At 44.2% G+C, this 20,000-nt stretch overlaps 1 protein-coding gene across 2 annotated transcripts in view; it reads right to left on the reverse strand.

Annotated features, from left to right (window-relative positions):
• The window catches only part of slc30a6 (solute carrier family 30 member 6), a 64,132-nt gene that overhangs the window by 15,695 nt on the left and 28,437 nt on the right, over positions 1-20,000 (reverse strand). For both annotated transcript variants that reach the window (XM_080782421.1, XM_080782420.1), the window contains exons 5-10: positions 12,856-12,898; positions 11,074-11,139; positions 10,733-10,813; positions 9,025-9,060; positions 7,234-7,328; positions 1,342-1,390 (exon numbers count right to left, since the gene is read on the reverse strand). In XM_080782421.1, coding sequence (XP_080638547.1) covers positions 1,342-1,390; positions 7,234-7,328; positions 9,025-9,060; positions 10,733-10,813; positions 11,074-11,139; positions 12,856-12,898 — 370 coding nt within the window. The remainder of the gene's footprint in view (positions 1-1,341; positions 1,391-7,233; positions 7,329-9,024; positions 9,061-10,732; positions 10,814-11,073; positions 11,140-12,855; positions 12,899-20,000) is intronic.

The raw sequence follows: 20,000 nt of genomic DNA on the forward strand, positions 1-20,000 counted from the left end.
CACACACACACACACACACACACACACACACACAGACACACACACACACACACACACACACACACACACACACACACACACACACACGACTCAGCGCTCTGCGTGTGTGTGTGTGTGTCAGCAGAGACAGAGTAAGGTGGAAGGTGATCTCAACACTTAAAAGTGAAACTCAAGCTCGACAACACATCTATTATTCACACTAACAAGTTACACAGCATTCATCATCCTCGTGCACGGACTGGATGCACTGTGTGTGTGTGTGTGTGTGTGTGTGTGTGTGTGTGCGCAGCGGCGATAACTACGGGGAGTGGGCCTGGTATAGCTGGAGCACCCCTGAAGAAAATAGGAACACAAAATATCACCTCTGAGCTCCCCTCCCCCATGACTGTGGTTTGGCACGTAGTCACACCTTTACGGGGGTGGTGGTGGTGTGTGTGTGGTGGGGGTTGCTTATAAATAGTCTTGGCTTTTGTTTTAAATAGACGTTCATTAATTCATTAATTTACTGTTGATGATCATTGATCACACTGAAACAAGTGATGAGAGAGTGAATCATGTGTTCGCTGTGAACTGAAATCGTACCACTGTGTTAATTAGCAAACTCTAAGTAAAGTAAAGTCCCAAACGGCGTGCGTGTCTCTACACACACACACACACACACACACACACACACACACACACACACTCTTCAAACAAACAATATGATGACTAATGTGTGGCTTTGGATGAAACTTTGTGTACAAATCCCAGAAGTCTGTGTTTGTTTGTTTGTGTGCATACGTGTGTGTCTGTGTGAGTGTGTGAGTGTGTATGCATGCATGCGTGCGTGCGTACGAGTGTGTGAGTGTGTGTGTGTTTGCGTGCGTGCGCGCGCGAGTGTGGGACGTGTCTGTGTGGGAAAGAGAAAGTTGATCCGATCATGGTTCAGAAAAGCCTAATCAATGAACCAATCGGATTTCCCATCCAGCTGACCCCCCCCCCCCCCCCCCAACCCCACGACCTTTGACTTGTCTGACCGGCACGCAAGATGGCCGCCATTGACCTCTTGACCTCTCAGAGGAACCGATATGGGTGAACAAACAAATGGACACGAACGCACACACACCGCTCTACGGTAAGGCAGCGTGCGTGTGTGTAAATGGAGCATGGTGAGTCAGTGAAACTCAATATTTTCCTTGACTTATCTTAAAATCTGCTGAGAGAGAGAGAGAGAGAGAGAGAGAGAGAGAGAGAGAGACAGAGAGAGACAGAGAGAGAGAATGGACAGATGAAAGACATGAATAGATGAATAGATAAATCCAGAGTTGAGAGAGAGTGAGTTTTCACATCCATCGTCCTTACCTTCGACTGATGTCTGCCACATGCTCCTGGAGCCAACTGCTACTGGCAGCTATGGAGAGAGAGAGAGAGAGAGAGAGACCTTTAACGAAGCCTTTTTGTGTACACTGACATATGTGACAGGTGCCAGCTGAAAGTGCCTCAACTCGCCAGAATGAAATGGTCTAAAATGGTCAAAATAAAATCGTTTTTTTTTTTATGTGATTTTCTTTTTTTTTCATATTAAGACAGTTTGAATGTTGAAGAAGGTTTTTATTCCAACAGATTGTTCATTTGGGCAAATTAAACGTATACATTTATATGTCAAAGTAGGCTTGTTTTTTAACAATGTTTTGGGGCCGGAGAAGCGCAGTTCTGAGATTTGCATGTTGTTTTCGATTGGTCCTGAGATCTCTTTGTTCTGAGGTTTCACGCTCTGGTCACCGCCCATTAGCGTGCTTGTGTGTTTATAAACACAGAATTATTCTACATGGCTATAGTATGGAGGAGCTTTTGGGTTATACTTTACAGGAAAATAAACAAAACCACGTAGCTACACGCTCAAATACGCTTCCCAGCCTGGAGAATAGACTTCCACCATCACACAACAACAGGCTAAAAGCTAGCTAGCCTAGTTAGCTAGCTGTCTGTGTGTCGTGTGTTAACAGAGGGACATTGTCTTAACTGCTGAGATGTTGTCATAAGCATCTAAACACATGTTTTCACTCCTAAAATGTATAAAACTAATAATACATGTGAAACGTTGCCCGTTAGTGCTATATTGCTTCATAGCCATGGTGGTCCCATGGAAGAGTGTTGCTGCTTATTCTTGTTCTTTTCCTCCAGCCGCAAAGAGCCAAAATAACTCGTCTTTTCTTTAAATCATAACTCGCTCATTTTTTGCTCATTTAAAAAAATTCAAAATACTATATAAACTACGAAATTCGGGCTTTCATTTTGTATATAGATCGTTTGTGTAGGCCGTCTCTACGAAACGGTATCAAGTGAAAAGGAAATGTCGGAAATTTGTTTTGTGTAAAAGATCGTCAAATATATGGCCGTTAGTACTGTTAATTCAACATCCGGTGAGGGGAGGATACGGATTGTGTATGGAAATCAGCGCATACAGTGGGTGGGCTTTAGACCGGATGTAAGCCACATCCACTAAATGTACACTAAATAGAAATAGTAGACCTGCATAAAATGGTGTATAGCCTACTGCAGCTATTTACAACCAGGTAGTGTATAAGTGAAATTGAACACTTAAATTAGTATTTAATACTTGAATACTTATACTTAGTATTTAATACTTAGTACTTTCAAAAGGGTTTATTGGGGCACCTTACAAATTGCATTGTTTGTTTAAACATGTCAGTGTTTCTATATTGCACTGTTGACAGCTAAAACGTTCTAAGGTGGTCATTGTGGGTGGAGTTAAGTACCTATTGTCCCTCCCATTGTCACACCCACTTCTATCCAGCTCTAAGGTGTTAAAAATGTTGTGAATATTGAAAGGGACTTTTCTCAGCTTTGGGTGAAAGGCCCCAATCATTTTAAAATGGTTATATCTCCTTCAATTATTGTCCAATTTCATTGAATGATACATCATATGAAATCTTACATTCTGTACTTTAATAATCTGTTATAATCTGTAATCTGTAAAAATCGAGTTGAGGCTCTTTTTGCTGGCACCTGTCACATATTCTTCAGGACATTTCTAGAAATTTCATGCTTTGGGTACTCACAATAATATTAAAACCCATGTGTTTTTATTTTATTTTTTTCTTAAAGAGATGAAACCAGTGATTCTTGCTCAATGCTACACAAGAGGTTATCATGTCCCCACATCTCAACAAACTGTTCTAGACAGGAAATCAGTTTATATAGCAGGCAAACTCTATTCTGAGACGAGCTGTTATCAGTCCTTTTGCCATGAGTTCTGGGTCTACTGACCCTGCTCCTTGCATTGTGTTCCTCCTAGTGAGTTCTGGGTCTACTGACCCTGCTCCTTGCATTGTGTTCCTCCTAGTGAGTTCTGGGTCTACTGACCCTGCTCCTTGCATTGTGTTCCTCCTAGTGAGTTCTGGGTCTACTGACCCTGCTCCTTGCATTGTGTTCCTCCTAGTGAGTTCTGGGTCTACTGACCCTGCTCCTTGCATTGTGTTCCGGCTCCTAGTGAACCAGGTGCTCATCTTTACCTGCGCAAGTAAAAAGTTCAGCAGGCCCACTCGTCTCTTTTGTGACGCTTTATACTTTGGCCCAAAAATAAACATTTTATCATTTAGTTTATTCATTAAAACTGTTAAACCATCTCTGTAGCATCGCAAACAGACTACCAAGCCTTGGGCACCTTAACCATAGATGAGAGAGAGACAGAGAGAAAGAGAGAGAGAGAGGTTCTTTTAGCTATGCAGGAATGCAGATTTGTATTAGCTCGTCGTTGTTTGCAGTCAACCCAGCATCAGAGTGTTGAGCCCCTCCTATAAACAGCTATGGTGTAGAATCTGTCTCAACACAAACATTAAATGCCATTCCATCGACAATGAATGGAGAATTGACGTCATACGTGTGTGAGCAGTCGGTATGTCTGTCGGTGTGTCGGTGGAGACCCTGCCTTGGCCAATAAGGGACCGCCATTCATGGTGACGTAACTAAGGTATATGTTTCAAGGTTGGTATAATCAGGTCAATAATTGATTAGAGCACCCCTCACTTCACAAAGGTGTGATTTTTTCCGTTTAAACAATAAATAGAAATATCTAGATATTTCTGACAAAAAGCGTAACAGTTTCTGGACTGCTCTCATGGTTTTCTTCATCTCACCGAGTGCCTATTGAAAGGTAGCATTGCAGTGCGTTACGGCGGATTTCAATACGAGTTGCGTGTGTTAATGGCATCGATTGAGCATTGCTATAGCATATCGCTAAAGGAGGCTAACGGAGGTCTGTTTCCAGCTAGCCGTGCACCTGGAGATCAGCTGAGGATGTTCTAACGAAATAAATATCATCGTTTGTGAGGCGGGTTGTCGCGGGCCACCAGCGATAACTAGAGAAGAACTCAAACACTGTTGTACCACATAAGGGTTTAGAACAGTACTTTCTGCGCCTTTCTGTGTGGAGTTTGCATGTTCTCCCCGTGTCCCCTAGGGTAGGTACACTCACAAAAAACATGCAGTAATCCTGGTCACTAAACTGCCTCCCCCTGGCCAGCCTGGCCAGCCATGCGCTACGACGTCCAACCAGGGAAACTCAAGTCCGTTGCTCTCCCCTTGACCCCCATATATGGGGACTAGGTTGCTCTCCCCTTTCCCCCATATATGGGGACTAGGTTGGTGGAGGGTGTGTAGAGCCCAGGATCACATTAGATGATTGACACAGGGGTGAAAAATGGGTTACAAAATCGTGGGATAAAAAATATATTATTAAAAAAAAAGAACAGTACTTCTCAATCTTCTACATTTCAAGGGTATACTGTATATATTAAGGGAGTAAATGGTAGTATACATTCCCCTCACAGTATACAAAATGGGTAGGTATAGTCGCCCAAATATTTCTCATCAGTAGTTTTACTGTGGACAAAGTTAACAGTGGGTCTCAGCTTGCACACTGCCTTGGCACCGAGCGGAGTTCAGTGTTCACGTTCCCAAACCGTCATGATGGAATGACAGCCCCGTATAGTAGCTCTAGCAGAGAGACACACAGCAGAGAGCAGAGGGTCGGAAACTAAACTAATGCAGTGGAAGCTGTGGACAAACACACACACACACACACACACACACACACACACACAAACACACACACACACGTGCCAGCGGCGTGCACCACAACAACAAGTTAACAACAACAACGCTTCCGGCCCGGCGCGCGTGCGTGCGTGCGTGCGTGCATGCGTGCGTGCATGCGTGCGTGCGTGCGTGCGTGCCGTCGCACAAAACCTAAACCCTGTGACCTAAAACGAGTCCGACACCCTGGAGAGTACAGCAATATATTAGAGCAGTATTTTAGGAGACATTATGAAAACATAACCTCATGCTCAGCTGCTCCCAGTCACAGTTCATCTCACACACACGCACACGCACCTCATGCTCACACACACGCACACACGTGTGTGTGTGACCAGGTCAGGGCGGGTCATGTTTGTTTGTCTAGGGGGGGTGACTCAATAAAAACAAACATTTTAATGGACTAACTTATTCATGGCGTGTGTGTGCGTGTGTGTGTGTTTTTGTGTGTGTGTGTGTGTGTGTGTGTGTGTGTGTGTGTGTGTGTGTGTGTGTGTGTGTGTGTTTTTGTGTGTGTGTGTGTGTGTGTGAGAGTGTGTGTCCATGCACATGTGTGTCTGTCTGTCTCACTAAGCCTGAGGCACACTGCATTACCGCTGTCTGGAACATGGTTGCATAATGCACTTTCTTCTCCTTGTGTGTGTCTGTGTGTGTGTGTGTGTGTGTGTGTACACGTGCGTGCATGCACGCAAATGAGTGAGATTATGTGTTCACGTGAATAAAACAAACTGTGTGTGTGTGTGTGTGTGTGTGTGTGTGTGTGAGAGAGAGACACCCACTCCAAATGTCAGTTGTTAAGTGATGTTGAGATTGGCTGAAACAAGTATGCGCACGCCCACACGCACACACGCACGCACGCACACACGCACGCACGCACGCACTCACACACGCACACACACACTCACGCACGCTCGTGATGACCTGGTTTAGAGACAGACCAAGAGTGAGTCAAAAAGAGAGAGAGGCAGAGCGAGAGACAGAGACAGACAGAGAGAGAGACAGAGAGAGAGAGAGTCCCATATCCGCTGGGTGAAGTTAAGAACATCAGTGTGCAAACACAGCGTCGGATTGGTGAGCTGTTGTGACAGCCGAGGGATGTCCGTTGGAATGCAACAAAACAAACCCAACGGTCTCTAAGACCCAGAGGTCTCTACGCCCTGCACTAACTGGTAACCACCCCCTAAACTCTGCACTAACTGGTAACCACCCCCTAAACTCTGCACTAACTGGTAACCACCCCCTAAACTCTGCACTAACTGGTAACCACCCCCTAAACTCTGCACTAACTGGTAACCACCCCCTAAGCTCTGCACTAACTGGTAACCACCCCCTAAGTAATCAGTAATCAGTTCATCTCAATTAATCAGCTTTCAGCGCCACCTGGTGGTCACCAGTTTAGGCTTTGAGTGCCAATTCTCCCATTATAAAGAAAGAAAGAATTTGTAGGCCCAGGCGGTGGCGTAACCGTCTGGGCACCCGACTGGTAATCCAGTCGCAGTGTGGCCGCGGGTTCGACTCCCGAGCCCGACACGGCCTTTACTGCATGTCATCCCCCCCCATCTCTCTCTCCCGTTTCCTGTCAGCCTATACTGTCTGTCCCTTCAAAAAACCAATAAAATGCGTAAGCCGCAAAAAAAAAAAAGAAAACATTTGTAATTCTATTATGCATGTAATGTGCATGTCATCACCTGTACACCAGATTAGAGGAATTTTCTAAATATGGATGAAAAAATATATATATATATGAAGAATAAAAAATAATAATTCCCAAGGGAAGACGTCTTGTCGTCCGTGGCTTCCGGTACTTAATTGGCAATTAGACGTCTAGACGTTTATGGCTACTAAACAGTTGTTAAAGTCCCAGCCCTGATTATTACATCATCACCTAATGGTGATTATTTGAGACTAGACCTGTCGCAGTCGACCACCGGGAACGATGCAACTTGGGAACCTAATGATGTTAGTCCAGGTTAATGCACTCCACACACACACGTGTGTGTGTGTGTGTGTGTGTGTGTGTTATAGTCTAGTCTCATTAGCACTAGACTGTGTCTCAGTGTGGTTAATATGTCCTGGAGCGTGCACTGACCCAGCCTGCCCCCTGTGTGTGTGTGTGTGTGTGTGTGTGTGTTGTACCTTCAGATACGTAGGTGAAGGGCTTGTTCCTCACGGAGAGCAGAGTCAACAGGTTGAAGAACAGAGCCACGAACGTGCCCACTAACAGACGACCTCTGGAGAGAGAGACACACACACACACACACACACACACACACACACACACACACAGTTAACCCATTGACGCCTGGTGCAACGTACACGTTGTTCTACCCTTGATGCCGGCGCTCTCTCTGTGTCTCATCAGCTATTCTATACATGTAGCAACATAACTATTAAAAAAAAATATCGTCAGAATTTTAAGGTTTTCAGAAACCTTAGGTCAGGCCCTAGAAGGTGTTCTAGGGCCTAAAATTCTAGGGTTAAATACATCCATTTATCATAGCTTTTACCAAAGACTTAAAACCACTTCAACCCTAGTGTTTTTGGGACGTCAGGGAAGGCTAGTGACATCTTGTGGAAGCGAACGGGGATCCTGATAGAGAATATAGAAAACACAGTAGCCCTCGTCTAGGGTGAATGTTTGGCTAAATACTGTAGCTACAAGAGGCTACTATTTTGTGCATTTTTTTTTGTCAGCTAAGTGTATTAGGGTTTAGGTGGAATTAATTACTCTCACAAAATGTCATCTTTTTTTTTATATAAACATACTGTAAATGTGGTTCCACTTTCAAACATCTGCCATCTATTTTTATTTCATTTTAAGAACTACTTAAAGTAGTAATCACACACACTAGTACTACTAGTAAGTACTGGGTGGCTGTGGCTCAGGAGGTAGAGCAGGTCGTGGGTTCGAATCCCGGCTCCTCCTCCTGTCCACATGTGGAAGTGTCCTTGGGCAAGACACTGAACCCTACATTGCCTCCAATGAGTCGGTCGGTGTGAGCTCGCCACCGTCGGTGTGTGAATGTGGGCAGTGAGGACGCTGGCGTCGACTGTTCACCGCTTCACCTCCCAATGTATGAATGAATGAACCAGTGTGAGGCGCTTTGAGCACTTGGAAAAGCGCTATGAAAATACAATTCATAATTACTGAATGTGTGATTAAAGCTATATCAGCATGCACACAGGTCACTTTTTTCAGCTTGCCTGAAACTGCAGAGAATAGTTTTATAATAGATGTGACTCCACTTTGAGAGTTAACGTAAGACCTTAGACCAAGCTTGTGAGCTTGAAGATCTTCTATTGTAGCCAAATGATTTTGCACCAGAATACAGATGCTATAGGGTTCAAGTGCTTAATTGGCGGCGGCGGTGGCTCAGGGGTAGAGTGGCCGGATGGTAACCACAAGGTCGCCAGTTCGAACCCTGTGGTGCTCCCCCAGAGTTAGTGTCGAAGTGTCCTTGAGCAAGACTCTGAACCCCTAATTGCTCCTGATGTGCAGTTTGGTTTCCTCCACCATCAGTGTTGATTCACAGCCGATGGCCTCATAGGCTCATCAGCACAACGAAGGCCTATTCGTGTCTCCATATTCTATCAATGTGTGTTTCTTTTATATATTTTTTAATAAAAAATAAAAAAATAAACATAACAGATTGAACTATGCGCTGTTGGAAAATAAATGTGTGTAGAGTTGTATCAGACTTTGAAGATACGGGTAGATACGTTTGGTTGCTTTAGTTTGTAGTTTAAATTAACTCAGGACTTGTACAGTTGGGATTGTACAGCACACTGACACACAACCCCTCTGCTCTGAGAGGACTTTAGTATTCACTGAGAATCAGCACAGCTGAGGTCATGCAGTGTGTGTGTGTGTGTGTGTGTGTGTGTGTGTGTTTGTGTGTGTGTGTGTGTGAGTGCGGTGATACTTACGTGTGTATCTCAGGTTGCTGCATGAGGCGTTCCACACTACGACAAAACACAACACATAGTTACATGACTGTACGTGTGTTGTGTTTGCATGCATGCATATGTATGTGTTTGTGTTTGTGTGTGTGTGTGTGTGTGTGTGTGTGTGTGTGTGTGTGTGTGTGTGTGTGTGTGTGTGTGTGTGTGTGTGTGTGTGTGTGTGTGTGTGTGTGTGTGTGTGTGTGTGATCCACTTTGAGTCAAATCCTATGCTTACGTTACGGTTATTGAGGAACCACAGCTCTGCAACATCGACCTCACACTAGTCTTTGTTGATTTATCAAAGGCTTTTGATTCAGTGGACATCAGAGCCAAAATGTTTGACATTCTTAAATTATATGGCATCCCCGACAAAAATGATCAATGCCATCAAAGTTCTATAATACAAATACCTCAGCGATCATCCTTACTCCTGACGGAGAAACACCATCATTCCTCATCCTTGCTGGCATTCTCCAAGGCGACACACTTGCCCTGTTTCTATTTGTTATTGTTGTTGATTATGTTCTTCGTATGTCAGTTGATGCTATCAATGATAAGGGCTACCAACTAAACCCTAGGGGAAGCTCTCGTCATCCTGCTAAATACCTAACCGACACTGACTTCGCTGATGACATCACGCTTATCAGTCAATCATTGGAATCAATTATTCAGTCTCTTGAGCAGGCCTCCAACTGTGTTGGTCTTTATCTCAACGAGACCAAAACTGAATACGTAAACATGTGCAAATCCAACAATAACCACATTATAAAAACACTTAACACCACTCCTCTGAAGCAGGTTGATGACTACAAGTTGTATTTTCCAAAAGGACTTTCCAACTAGGAAGGGTACATATGTCCTGGTCAGCCTGCAATGACATGCATAAGATCTGGTCATCCCAGCTTAGTAAGATGTTAAAAGTAAAAATGTTTAGGCCGATTCTACTCTATGTCTCCGAGACATGGACACTTTAGAAAGAAACAAGAGAAACGGTCGGATGGCACTTAAACACCCGCCTTCTAATGAGAGAGAGCGCAAAATCTGTCTTGGAAGAGAAGAGCCACCCATCGACTAATCTAATATACGGCAACCTTCCCCGTGTTTCTTCACTAGTCCGATCCAGAAGAACACAGTTTGCCGGCCACTGCTACAGAGCTGACAGTGAGGTTATATCTTCCCTTCTTCTACTGGAGTCCTGCCTCAAAGCAGACCAGAGGTGGAAAGCTGTCGTTCCCTGATGTCATCGCTAGAGGGACACATGATGTCATCGCTAGAGGGACACAGGCATCAGTAAGCAGGAACTGGGGATGGCAATGAAGGACCGGGAAGTCTGGCGTGGCATTGTGAAATCTACAATCTCGACCGTGTATTAAAAGTAAAGACGGTTGTATCCACACTCAAAATGCACACCTTCCCGGTCGGCCAACCCGGTAGCAACCCTCACCAACCCCTTATTTCACTGACAGTCTATGCAACGTCGCCCCGGAGGATCTATTTATGAATTGCAGCCTGGTTAAAAGCACTCGGAGAAATGAATTCATTTGAACCAATTAACCAAATGGTTCGGATGTTCGCTCGGAAATTCCTGCAAATGTTCGAGTCCTAAAAACACGGCTAGGGTACAGCCTTAGTGTGTGCATATATGTGTGTGTGTGTGTGTGTGTGTGTGTGTGTGTGTGTGCGTGCCATACCTCTCTTTTAGTATAAATAAGGCTCCCAGTTGAACCAGAACCGTGGAAGCAAACACAGCCAGTACCTCCAGCCTCTCCAACCTACACACACACACACACACACACACACACACACACACACACACGCACACACACACGGTTACAAACAGATTCCAACGTCACAGCAAACTGAGGAGTGCCAGACCAATCTGCCCAGGGATTCTTTCATAGTTATCCTGTGGCAGAATGGTCTGGTTTCCAGGCTACCAGCCACCCCCCCCCCCCCCCCCATAGAACAAATATCAGCAGATATGTCGATGTCGGGATTTATTCCCCAAAAACCCTGTATTGGTCGGACTCACCCGAACGAGTACATCTGACTGGCTTTCTTCATGGAGACCCAGGAGCTGATCAGACACGTTATGAGACTGGAGGGGGAGAGAGACAGAGAGAGAGATGGAGAGAGAGAGAGAGAGAGAGAGAGAGAGAGAGAGATGGAGAATACAGACAGAGAATACAGACAGAGAAGACAGACAGACAGACAGACAGACAGATGAAGGGGGGGGGGTGTTGGTTGAAAAGAGGAACAGTTGGAGAGGTCATCTGGAGTTCATGTTGTGTTTTAATCATTATTTATTTATTTTCTCCCAATGAATATTTCATGTCTGGAAACGTCGTCTGTCCAAACACACAGTTCATTATGAAACGGTCTGTCCAAACACAATGTTCCATTATGAAACGGTCTGTCCAAACACAATGTTTCATTATGAAACGGTCTGTTTAAACACAATGTTTCATTATGAAACGGTCTGTCCAAACACAATGTTTCATTATGAAACGGTCTGTCCAAACACAATGTTTCATTATGAAAACATTATGAAGACCAAAACATGGTTGATTAATTTAGAAAACCGTGTAAAAAACGTAAATGTATCTTCCAGCTGACAGAAATCAAATACAAATCAATCAATCAAAAAAAAAAATATATATATATATATATATATATAATTTTTTTTTTTTAAATCAGTGATAAAAATCAATTACTTTGATTAATTGTTGCTATAGGATCCCAGGATCAGATCCTGGGTCAGTGACATTACAACGAAACCAACAGCAAGCAGCACAGACGTAGAAAGCTAGACGCCCTCAGTCGCCGCTGCAACTCATCGGAGCGACGCGTATCGCACTGAGGAGGGCGTCACTGAGTGCGCCCTTATATGGACGCTTCCCCGCCGTCCGGCGGCGTGACTCACGTCCCTTCCTTTCGTTACACTCCTTGGCGCCAACGCGGAACCAACGCATCCGCCACCAGAGCCGGGAGAAGAGGCGTCTACCTTTCTTTTTTTAATATATATATTTTTTTTATCCCACGATTTTGTAACCCATTTTTCACCCCTGTGTCAATCATCTAATGTGATCCTGGGCTCTACACACCCTCCACCAACCTAGTCCCCATATATGGGGGACAAGGGGAGAGCAACGGACTTGAACTCATGCTTCCTTCATGCCTGAGTGTCCAAGTTGCTCCTTTACACCTGACAGGGGGGAGTTTCCCTGGTTGGACGTAGCGCGTGGAAGGAACACGTTATTCCGACCAGTTCCTTTCCCCTCCATCAGCCGCCCCGGCTGGCCAGGGGGAGGCAGTTTAGAGACCAGGATTACTGCATGTTTTTGTGAGGGTATCTACCCTAGGGGACACGGGGAGAACATGTGAGGGTACCTACCCTAGGGGACACGGGGAGAACATGTGAGGGTACCTACCCTAGGGGACACGGGGAGAACATGTGAGGGTACCTACCCTAGGGGACACGGGGAGAACATGTGAGGGTACCTACCCTAGGGGACACAGGGAGAACATGTGAGGGTACCTACCCTAGGGGACACGGGGAGAACATGTGAGGGTACCTACCCTAGGGGACACGGGGAGAACATGTGAGGGTACCTACCCTAGGGGACACGGGGAGAACATGTGAGGGTACCTACCCTAGGGGACACGGGGAGAACATGCAAACTCCACACAGAAAGGCCCTTTCGCCAACCCCGCCTTCGGGTATGGGCACTGATGACGCGGAGGCGTCTACCTTTCTATGTCTACGCCGGGAAGCAGTGCCACGAGGATCAGAGACACTGGGAGGAGAACTCACCTGAACAGGTCGAAGACGGTGAGGTATGTGTAGGCAGTCAGAGCTGAAACAGAGAGAGAGAGGAGACGGTGAGGTATGTGTAGGCAGTCAGAGCTGAAACAGAGAGAGAGAGAGAGACGGTGATGTATGTGTAGGCAGTCAGAGCTGAAACAGAGAGAGAGAGAGAGAGAGATGGTGAGGTATGTGTAGGCAGTCAGAGCTGAAACAGAGAGAGAGAGAGGAGACAGTGAGGTATGTGTAGGCAGTCAGAGCTGAAACAGAGAGAGGAGACGGTGAGGTATGTGTAGGCAGTCAGAGCTGAAACAGAGAGAGAGAGAGGAGACAGTGAGGTATGTGTAGGCAGTCAGAGCTGAAACAGAGAGAGGAGACAGTGAGGTATGTGTAGGCAGTCAGAGCTGAAACAGAGAGAGAGAGGAGACGGTGAGGTATGTGTAGGCAGTCAGAGCTGAAACAGAGAGAGAGAGGAGACGGTGAGGTATGTGTAGGCAGTCAGAGCTGAAACAGAGAGAGAGAGAGGAGACAGTGAGGTATGTGTAGGCAGTCAGAGCTGAAACAGAGAGAGGAGACGGTGAGGTATGTGTAGGCAGTCAGAGCTGAAACAGAGAGAGGAGATGGTGAGGTATGTGTAGGCAGGCAGTCAGAGCTGAAACATAAGAGAAAGAAACATGATGACTATGATGATCACATAGAGAGGAGAGGAGACCGACAGACCAACCAACCCTAGTCTGAAAACCCACCTCTTCAGACTCCATCTTATGCTCAACTTATGTAACTGAAATACCGGTAGCACTTTTTGTAGACATAGCACTCAATTGTGTATACGCATACGTTTCATTAGATAGATATTACACTGTTGGCTTCTTAGCTTACGTATGATTATTACCATGTTTTTTGCTCTTGCTTACTGTAAGTCGCTGTAAGTGGATTAAGAGCTTCTGCTAAATGCCTAAATTGTAAATTGACAGAGCGGATGTAGCGGTTAAGGCGCATACATACAACACATGAAGCCTGACAGTGAGTTGTCGGTTCCACTCCTGAGCCAGACAGCCTTTTCTGCGCGACACTCCATCTCTCCCCATTTCTCTCTCTCTTTCCCTGTCTTCAACGTACTATCCAATAAAGGTAGAAAAGCCTGAAAAACTATCAATATCCTTTTCATCTTCTTTCAATGTGATATTAATTGCTGCAAAAAAAAGCCACCAGCATAACTTCTGATATAATAATGCCACAGAAGATGACCTAAATTCAAACACTTTCCTCAACATTTCTCGGACAGTCAGCTGTGTCTCCTTGGGAGACACAGCTTGGGCTTGTTTCTACAGAGTAGTTGATTCTTTGGGCTTGTTTCTAAAGAGTAGTTGATTCTTTGGGCTTGTTTCTACAGAGTAGTTGATTCTTTGGGCTTGTTTCTAAAGAGTAGTTGATTCTTTGGGCTTGTTTCTAAAGAGTAGTTGATTCTTTGGGCTTGTTTCTAAAGAGTAGTTGATTCTTTATGCTTGTTTCTAAAGAGTAGTTTATTCTTTGGGCTTGTTTCTAAAGAGTAGTTGATTCTTTATGCTTGTTTCTAAAGAGTAGTTTATTCTTTGGGCTTGTTTCTAAAGAGTAGTTGATTCTTTATGCTTGTTTCTAAAGAGTAGTTGATTCTTTGGGCTTGTTTCTAAAGAGTAGTTGATTCTTTGGGCTTGTTTCTAAAGAGTAGTTGATTCTTTGGGCTTGTTTCTAAAGTGTAGTTGATTCTTTGGGCTCGTTTCTAAAGAGTAGTTGATTCTTTGGGCTTGTTTCTAAAGTGTAGTTGATTCTTTATGCTTGTTTCTAAAGAGTAGTTGATTCTTTGGGCTTGTTTCTAAAGTGTAGTTGATTCTTTGGGCTTGTTTCTACAGAGTAGTTGATTCTTTGGGCTTGTTTCTACAGAGTAGTTGATTCTTTGGGCTTGTTTCTAAAGTGTAGTTGATTCTTTGGGCTTGTTTCTAAAGTGTAGTTGATTCTTTGGGCTCGTTTCTAAAGAGTAGTTGATTCTTTGGGCTTGTTTCTAAAGTGTAGTTGATTCTTTATGCTTGTTTCTAAAGAGTAGTTGATTCTTTGGGCTTGTTTCTAAAGTGTAGTTGATTCTTTGGGCTTGTTTCTACAGAGTAGTTGATTCTTTGGGCTTGTTTCTACAGAGTAGTTGATTCTTTGGGCTTGTTTCTAAAGTGTAGTTGATTCTTTGGGCTTGTTTCTAAAGTGTAGTTGATTCTTTATGCTTGTTTCTACAGAGTAGTTGATTCTTTGGGCTTGTTTCTAAAGAGTAGTTGATTCTTTGGGCTTGTTTCTAAAGAGTAGTTGATTCTTTGGGCTTGTTTCTAAAGAGTAGTTGATTCTTTGGGCTTGTTTCTAAAGAGTAGTTGATTCTTTGGGCTTGTTTCTAAAGAGTAGTTGATTCTTTATGCTTGTTTCTAAAGAGTAGTTTATTCTTTGGGCTTGTTTCTAAAGAGTAGTTGATTCTTTATGCTTGTTTCTAAAGAGTAGTTGATTCTTTGGGCTTGTTTCTAAAGAGTAGTTGATTCTTTGGGCTTGTTTCTAAAGAGTAGTTGATTCTTTGGGGCTTGTTTCTACAGAGTAGTTGATTCTTTATGCTTGTTTCTAAAGAGTAGTTGATTCTTTGGGCTTGTTTCTAAAGAGTAGTTGATTCTTTGGGCTTGTTTCTAAAGAGTAGTTGATTCTTTGGGCTTGTTTCTAAAGAGTAGTTGATTCTTTGGGCTTGTTTCTAAAGAGTAGTTGATTCTTTATGCTTGTTTCTAAAGAGTAGTTTATTCTTTGGGCTTGTTTCTAAAGAGTAGTTGATTCTTTATGCTTGTTTCTAAAGAGTAGTTGATTCTTTGGGCTTGTTTCTAAAGTGTAGTTGATTCTTTGGGCTCGTTTCTAAAGAGTAGTTGATTCTTTGGGCTTGTTTCTAAAGTGTAGTTGATTCTTTATGCTTGTTTCTAAAGAGTAGTTGATTCTTTGGGCTTGTTTCTAAAGTGTAGTTGATTCTTTATGCTTGTTTCTAAAGAGTAGTTGATTCTTTGGGCTTGTTTCTAAAGTGTAGTTGATTCTTTATGCTTGTTTCTAAAGAGTAGTTGATTCTTTGGGCTTGTTTCTAAAGTGTAGTTGATTCTTTATGCTTGTTTCTAAAGAGTAGTTGATTCTTTGGGCTTGTTTCTAAAGTGTAGTTGATTCTTTATGCTTGTTTCTAAAGAGTAGTTGATTCTTTGGGCTTGTTTCTAAAGTGTAGTTGATTCTTTGGGCTTGTTTCTAAAGAGTAGTTGATTCTTTGGGCTTGTTTCTAAAGTGTAGTTGATTCTTTGGGCTTGTTTCTAAAGTGTAGTTGATTCTCTGGGCTTGTTTCTAAAGAGTAGTTGATTCTTTGGGCTTGTTTCTAAAGTGTAGTTGATTCTTTGGGCTTGTTTCTAAAGAGTAGTTGATTCTTTGGGCTTGTTTCTAAAGTGTAGTTGATTCTTTGGGCTTGTTTCTAAAGAGTAGTTGATTCTTTGGGCTTGTTTCTAAAGTGTAGTTGATTCTTTGGGCTTGTTTCTAAAGTGTAGTTGATTCTTTGGGCTTGTTTCTAAAGTGTAGTTGATTCTTTGGGCTTGTTTCTAAAGTGTAGTTGATTCTTTGGGCTTGTTTCTAAAGAGTACTTTGATTCTTTGAGATCTACTACTATTTACTACAACTGCATATGACTAATTAATAATAATAATTATTAATATTATAACAGCAGAAGATGACATTGGCCAGTGGGAACAGGTCGATGGGATCTGAGAGCAGACTGTTCTGTAACCAGAGCGTCCCATTCCCCAGTCTGTACACGCTGCTTACAAACACTGACACCCAGCGCACACACAGCGTACCACAGCACGCACGCACGCACACACGCACACACACACACACACACACAGCGTACCACAGCACGCACGCACGCACACACGCACACACACACACACACACACAGCGTACCACAGCACACACGCACACACACAGCGTACCACAGCACGCACACACAGCGTACCACAGCACGCACACACACAGCATACCACAGCACGCACACACACACACACACAGGATACCACAACAGACAGACAAAGATTACAGACTCACACACTGTGTGTCAGAGATTATACACATACACACTAGGAAACAGACATATTACACTCAGGCAGACAGACAGACGCAAGCCTGCGCGCACACACACACACACACACACACACACACACACACACACACACACACAGAGCTTATAGAAGACAGACAGACTCAATGAAACCAAAAACACACACACAGTCCCCACAGGAGAAGAAATTAATACCGAGAACAGAGTGAGGAATTAAAATCCATGTTTGTTTTCAGAACAAATCGATAAGAGGGAGAGAGAGGGGGGGGGGGGGGTGTTGAACAAATGAAAGAATGAGGGAGGAACAGAGAGAACGATAAGGAGGACACAGGATGGAGGGAAGGAGAGAGAGAGAGAGAGAACGATAAGGAGGACACAGGATGGAGGGAAGGAGAGAGAGAGGTAGGAGGGTACTGGATGGAGGGATGGATGGAGGAAGGGAGGGATGGAGGGAGGAAGGATGAAGGATGGAGGGAAGGAGGGATGGAGGGGAGGGAGGGATGGATGGAGAAAGGGATGGAGGGAGGGAGGGAGGGAGGGAGGGAGGGAGGGAGAGATGGATGGATGGAGGGAGGGAGGGAGGGAGGGAGGGAAGGAGGGAGAGATGGATGGATGGAGGGAGGGAGGGAGGGAGGGAGGGAGGGAGGGAGGGAAGGAGGGAGAGATGGATGGATGGAGGGAGGGAGGGAGGGAGGGAGGGAGGGAGGGAAGGAGGGAGAGATGGATGGATGGAGGGAGGGAGGGAGGGAGGGAGGGAGGGAGGGAGGGAGGGATGAGAGAGGGGAAACACGAGCTGGAACATGAATATTTAATGTTGTCTGCAGCGGAGCAGCCCAAACACACACACACACACACACACACACATGCACAGCAGTATTATATTAAGTGTTGTCTAAGCACAACTTAACCAACCTCTGGAACACATTGGAGATCAGCTTTCACTAACACAGCACACACTCGCGCACCGGTGCACACACACACACACACACACACACACACACACACACACACACACACACACACACACACACACACACACACACACACACACACACACACACACACACACACACAGTATACAATTCTGCAGAATGTCAATTATACTTTTAAAATAGTAGATCACCCAAAATAAATAGGTATTTTCCACCAGTTAAATCTTTTTTTTCCCCCACTTTTTTTTACCTGAAGGAAGAAACAGACAAGAAAACACAACTAACAAGACAATACGGAAAGAAAAAGAAAAGAAAAAGTAAAAAAAAAAGGCTGCATTTTTAAAATTACAAAAAACAGCTGTGTTTGTTTTTGTCACTGATGGTGATAGTTACTGGATAGTTAATGGCTTAGGAGAATGTGACAAAAATAACTAGTCTTTTAAGCGATTAATCCAACGATAACTTTTTAGATTAATAGAGATATCATGTTTGTTGTTGCGACCGGAGGTCTACTATGAACACCTGCATTTCCCGCCAGTCGTGCGGTCGGTCACACCTCATGACGCCACGCTCCATATATATGGGCCAGTACAGAACTCATTCCATATGTTGAGTCTCTTCCAAAGCGCCAGCGCTCGCCCAGCAGTCCGGCGTCACCCAGGCGGATGCGTGCACGGCGCGACGTGTCTTGTTTTATACGAGGGAATAGACGCTGAAAGGATTCATCATCGACTGTACTGTGACTCGTGTCTGATGAATCATTTACGCCCTGCCGTGTACTACAAGCTCACAGCGCATTAGATAGGCCTCTACTGTTTGTTTGTTGGATCTGCATTTTTCATTCATTTTGAACATGTTATACAGAGAAAGAAGGGACTGTCTCTCTCTCCCGCACCGCACACGGTCTTCACATGCAGTGGAATATAGTTTATAAAGGGAACCAGCAACGTTTCGGCCGATACGGCCTTCAGCATCAATGTTAACCCATTCTGACCTGAGATCAGATTCTAAAATTGTCTTCTACATCCTGACAGTTTTCCATTCTGACCTGAGATCAGATTCATTTTTTTTTTTAAGTCTTCTATGTCAGTCGCTCTTCGATTTTTCAAAAATAACAGACCTACAAGCTCGTAGCGCGCCACTCGGTGGCGCGCTACGAGCTTGTAGATCTGCTATTTTTCAATAGCTAAAGCACGACATGATGCTGGGTTCCCGCCCAGAATGGGTTGATGATGTTTTAATGTTAATTATGAAATGATTAATGATGGATTAATTAATTCGAGCTCCCACTAAACAAAACAATGATGGGCTCGCTAGTAGACCAGGTGGTGTACCAGGAGACGGGCTTTCACTTCTAGTCCACTAGTTTAATATTAGTTGTACATTTAAAAACTGGTGACTAACTATAATCTAGCTGATCTTGAGGGCAACAAAAACTAGTACCAACAAGGTCATACTAGTAGACTAGTACCAAAACTGTTTTTTTTTGGAGGGGGGGTCAAGATGGAAGCACACACACACACACACACACACACACACACACACACACACACACACACACGTGTCTCTGGAGGTATCCCGTTACAACCTCCAATCAATTTAACATCATCTGGCGAATCAACACTAACAGCCTGGTTATGATCCACAATTCATTACAATACAGATGAGCGCGCGTGTGTCTGTGTGTGTGTGTGTGTGTGTGTGTCTGTGTGTGTGTGCGTGTCTGTGTGCGTGTCTGTGCGTGTTTGTGTGCGCGTGTGTGTGTCTGTGTATGCGTGTGTGCGTGCGTGCGATACAGAAACAAATCTGAGGTGGTCCTGATGATGTAGGCGTGTCCTGTCTCTTTAAGAACAGACACATATTCAATTACATGAGCGCAGACGTTGTGTAACTGTGTGTGTGTGTGTGTGTGTGTGTGTGTGATCATCTCCTCTTACGCCTCAAACAGCTACCACATCTGCTTCGCTCACAATATGACACACAGATCTAAATATTCACTTATATAAACACACACACACACACACACAGTGAATTCCCCATACAGAAAGCCTTGTGGGTTTGAGTGCTTCACCAGCTGTGATCAAACA

The sequence above is a fragment of the Protomyctophum bolini genome (genome assembly GCF_963924005.1).
Source record: "Protomyctophum bolini genome assembly, chromosome: 14".
NCBI classification, from domain to species: domain Eukaryota; kingdom Metazoa; phylum Chordata; class Actinopteri; order Myctophiformes; family Myctophidae; genus Protomyctophum; species Protomyctophum bolini.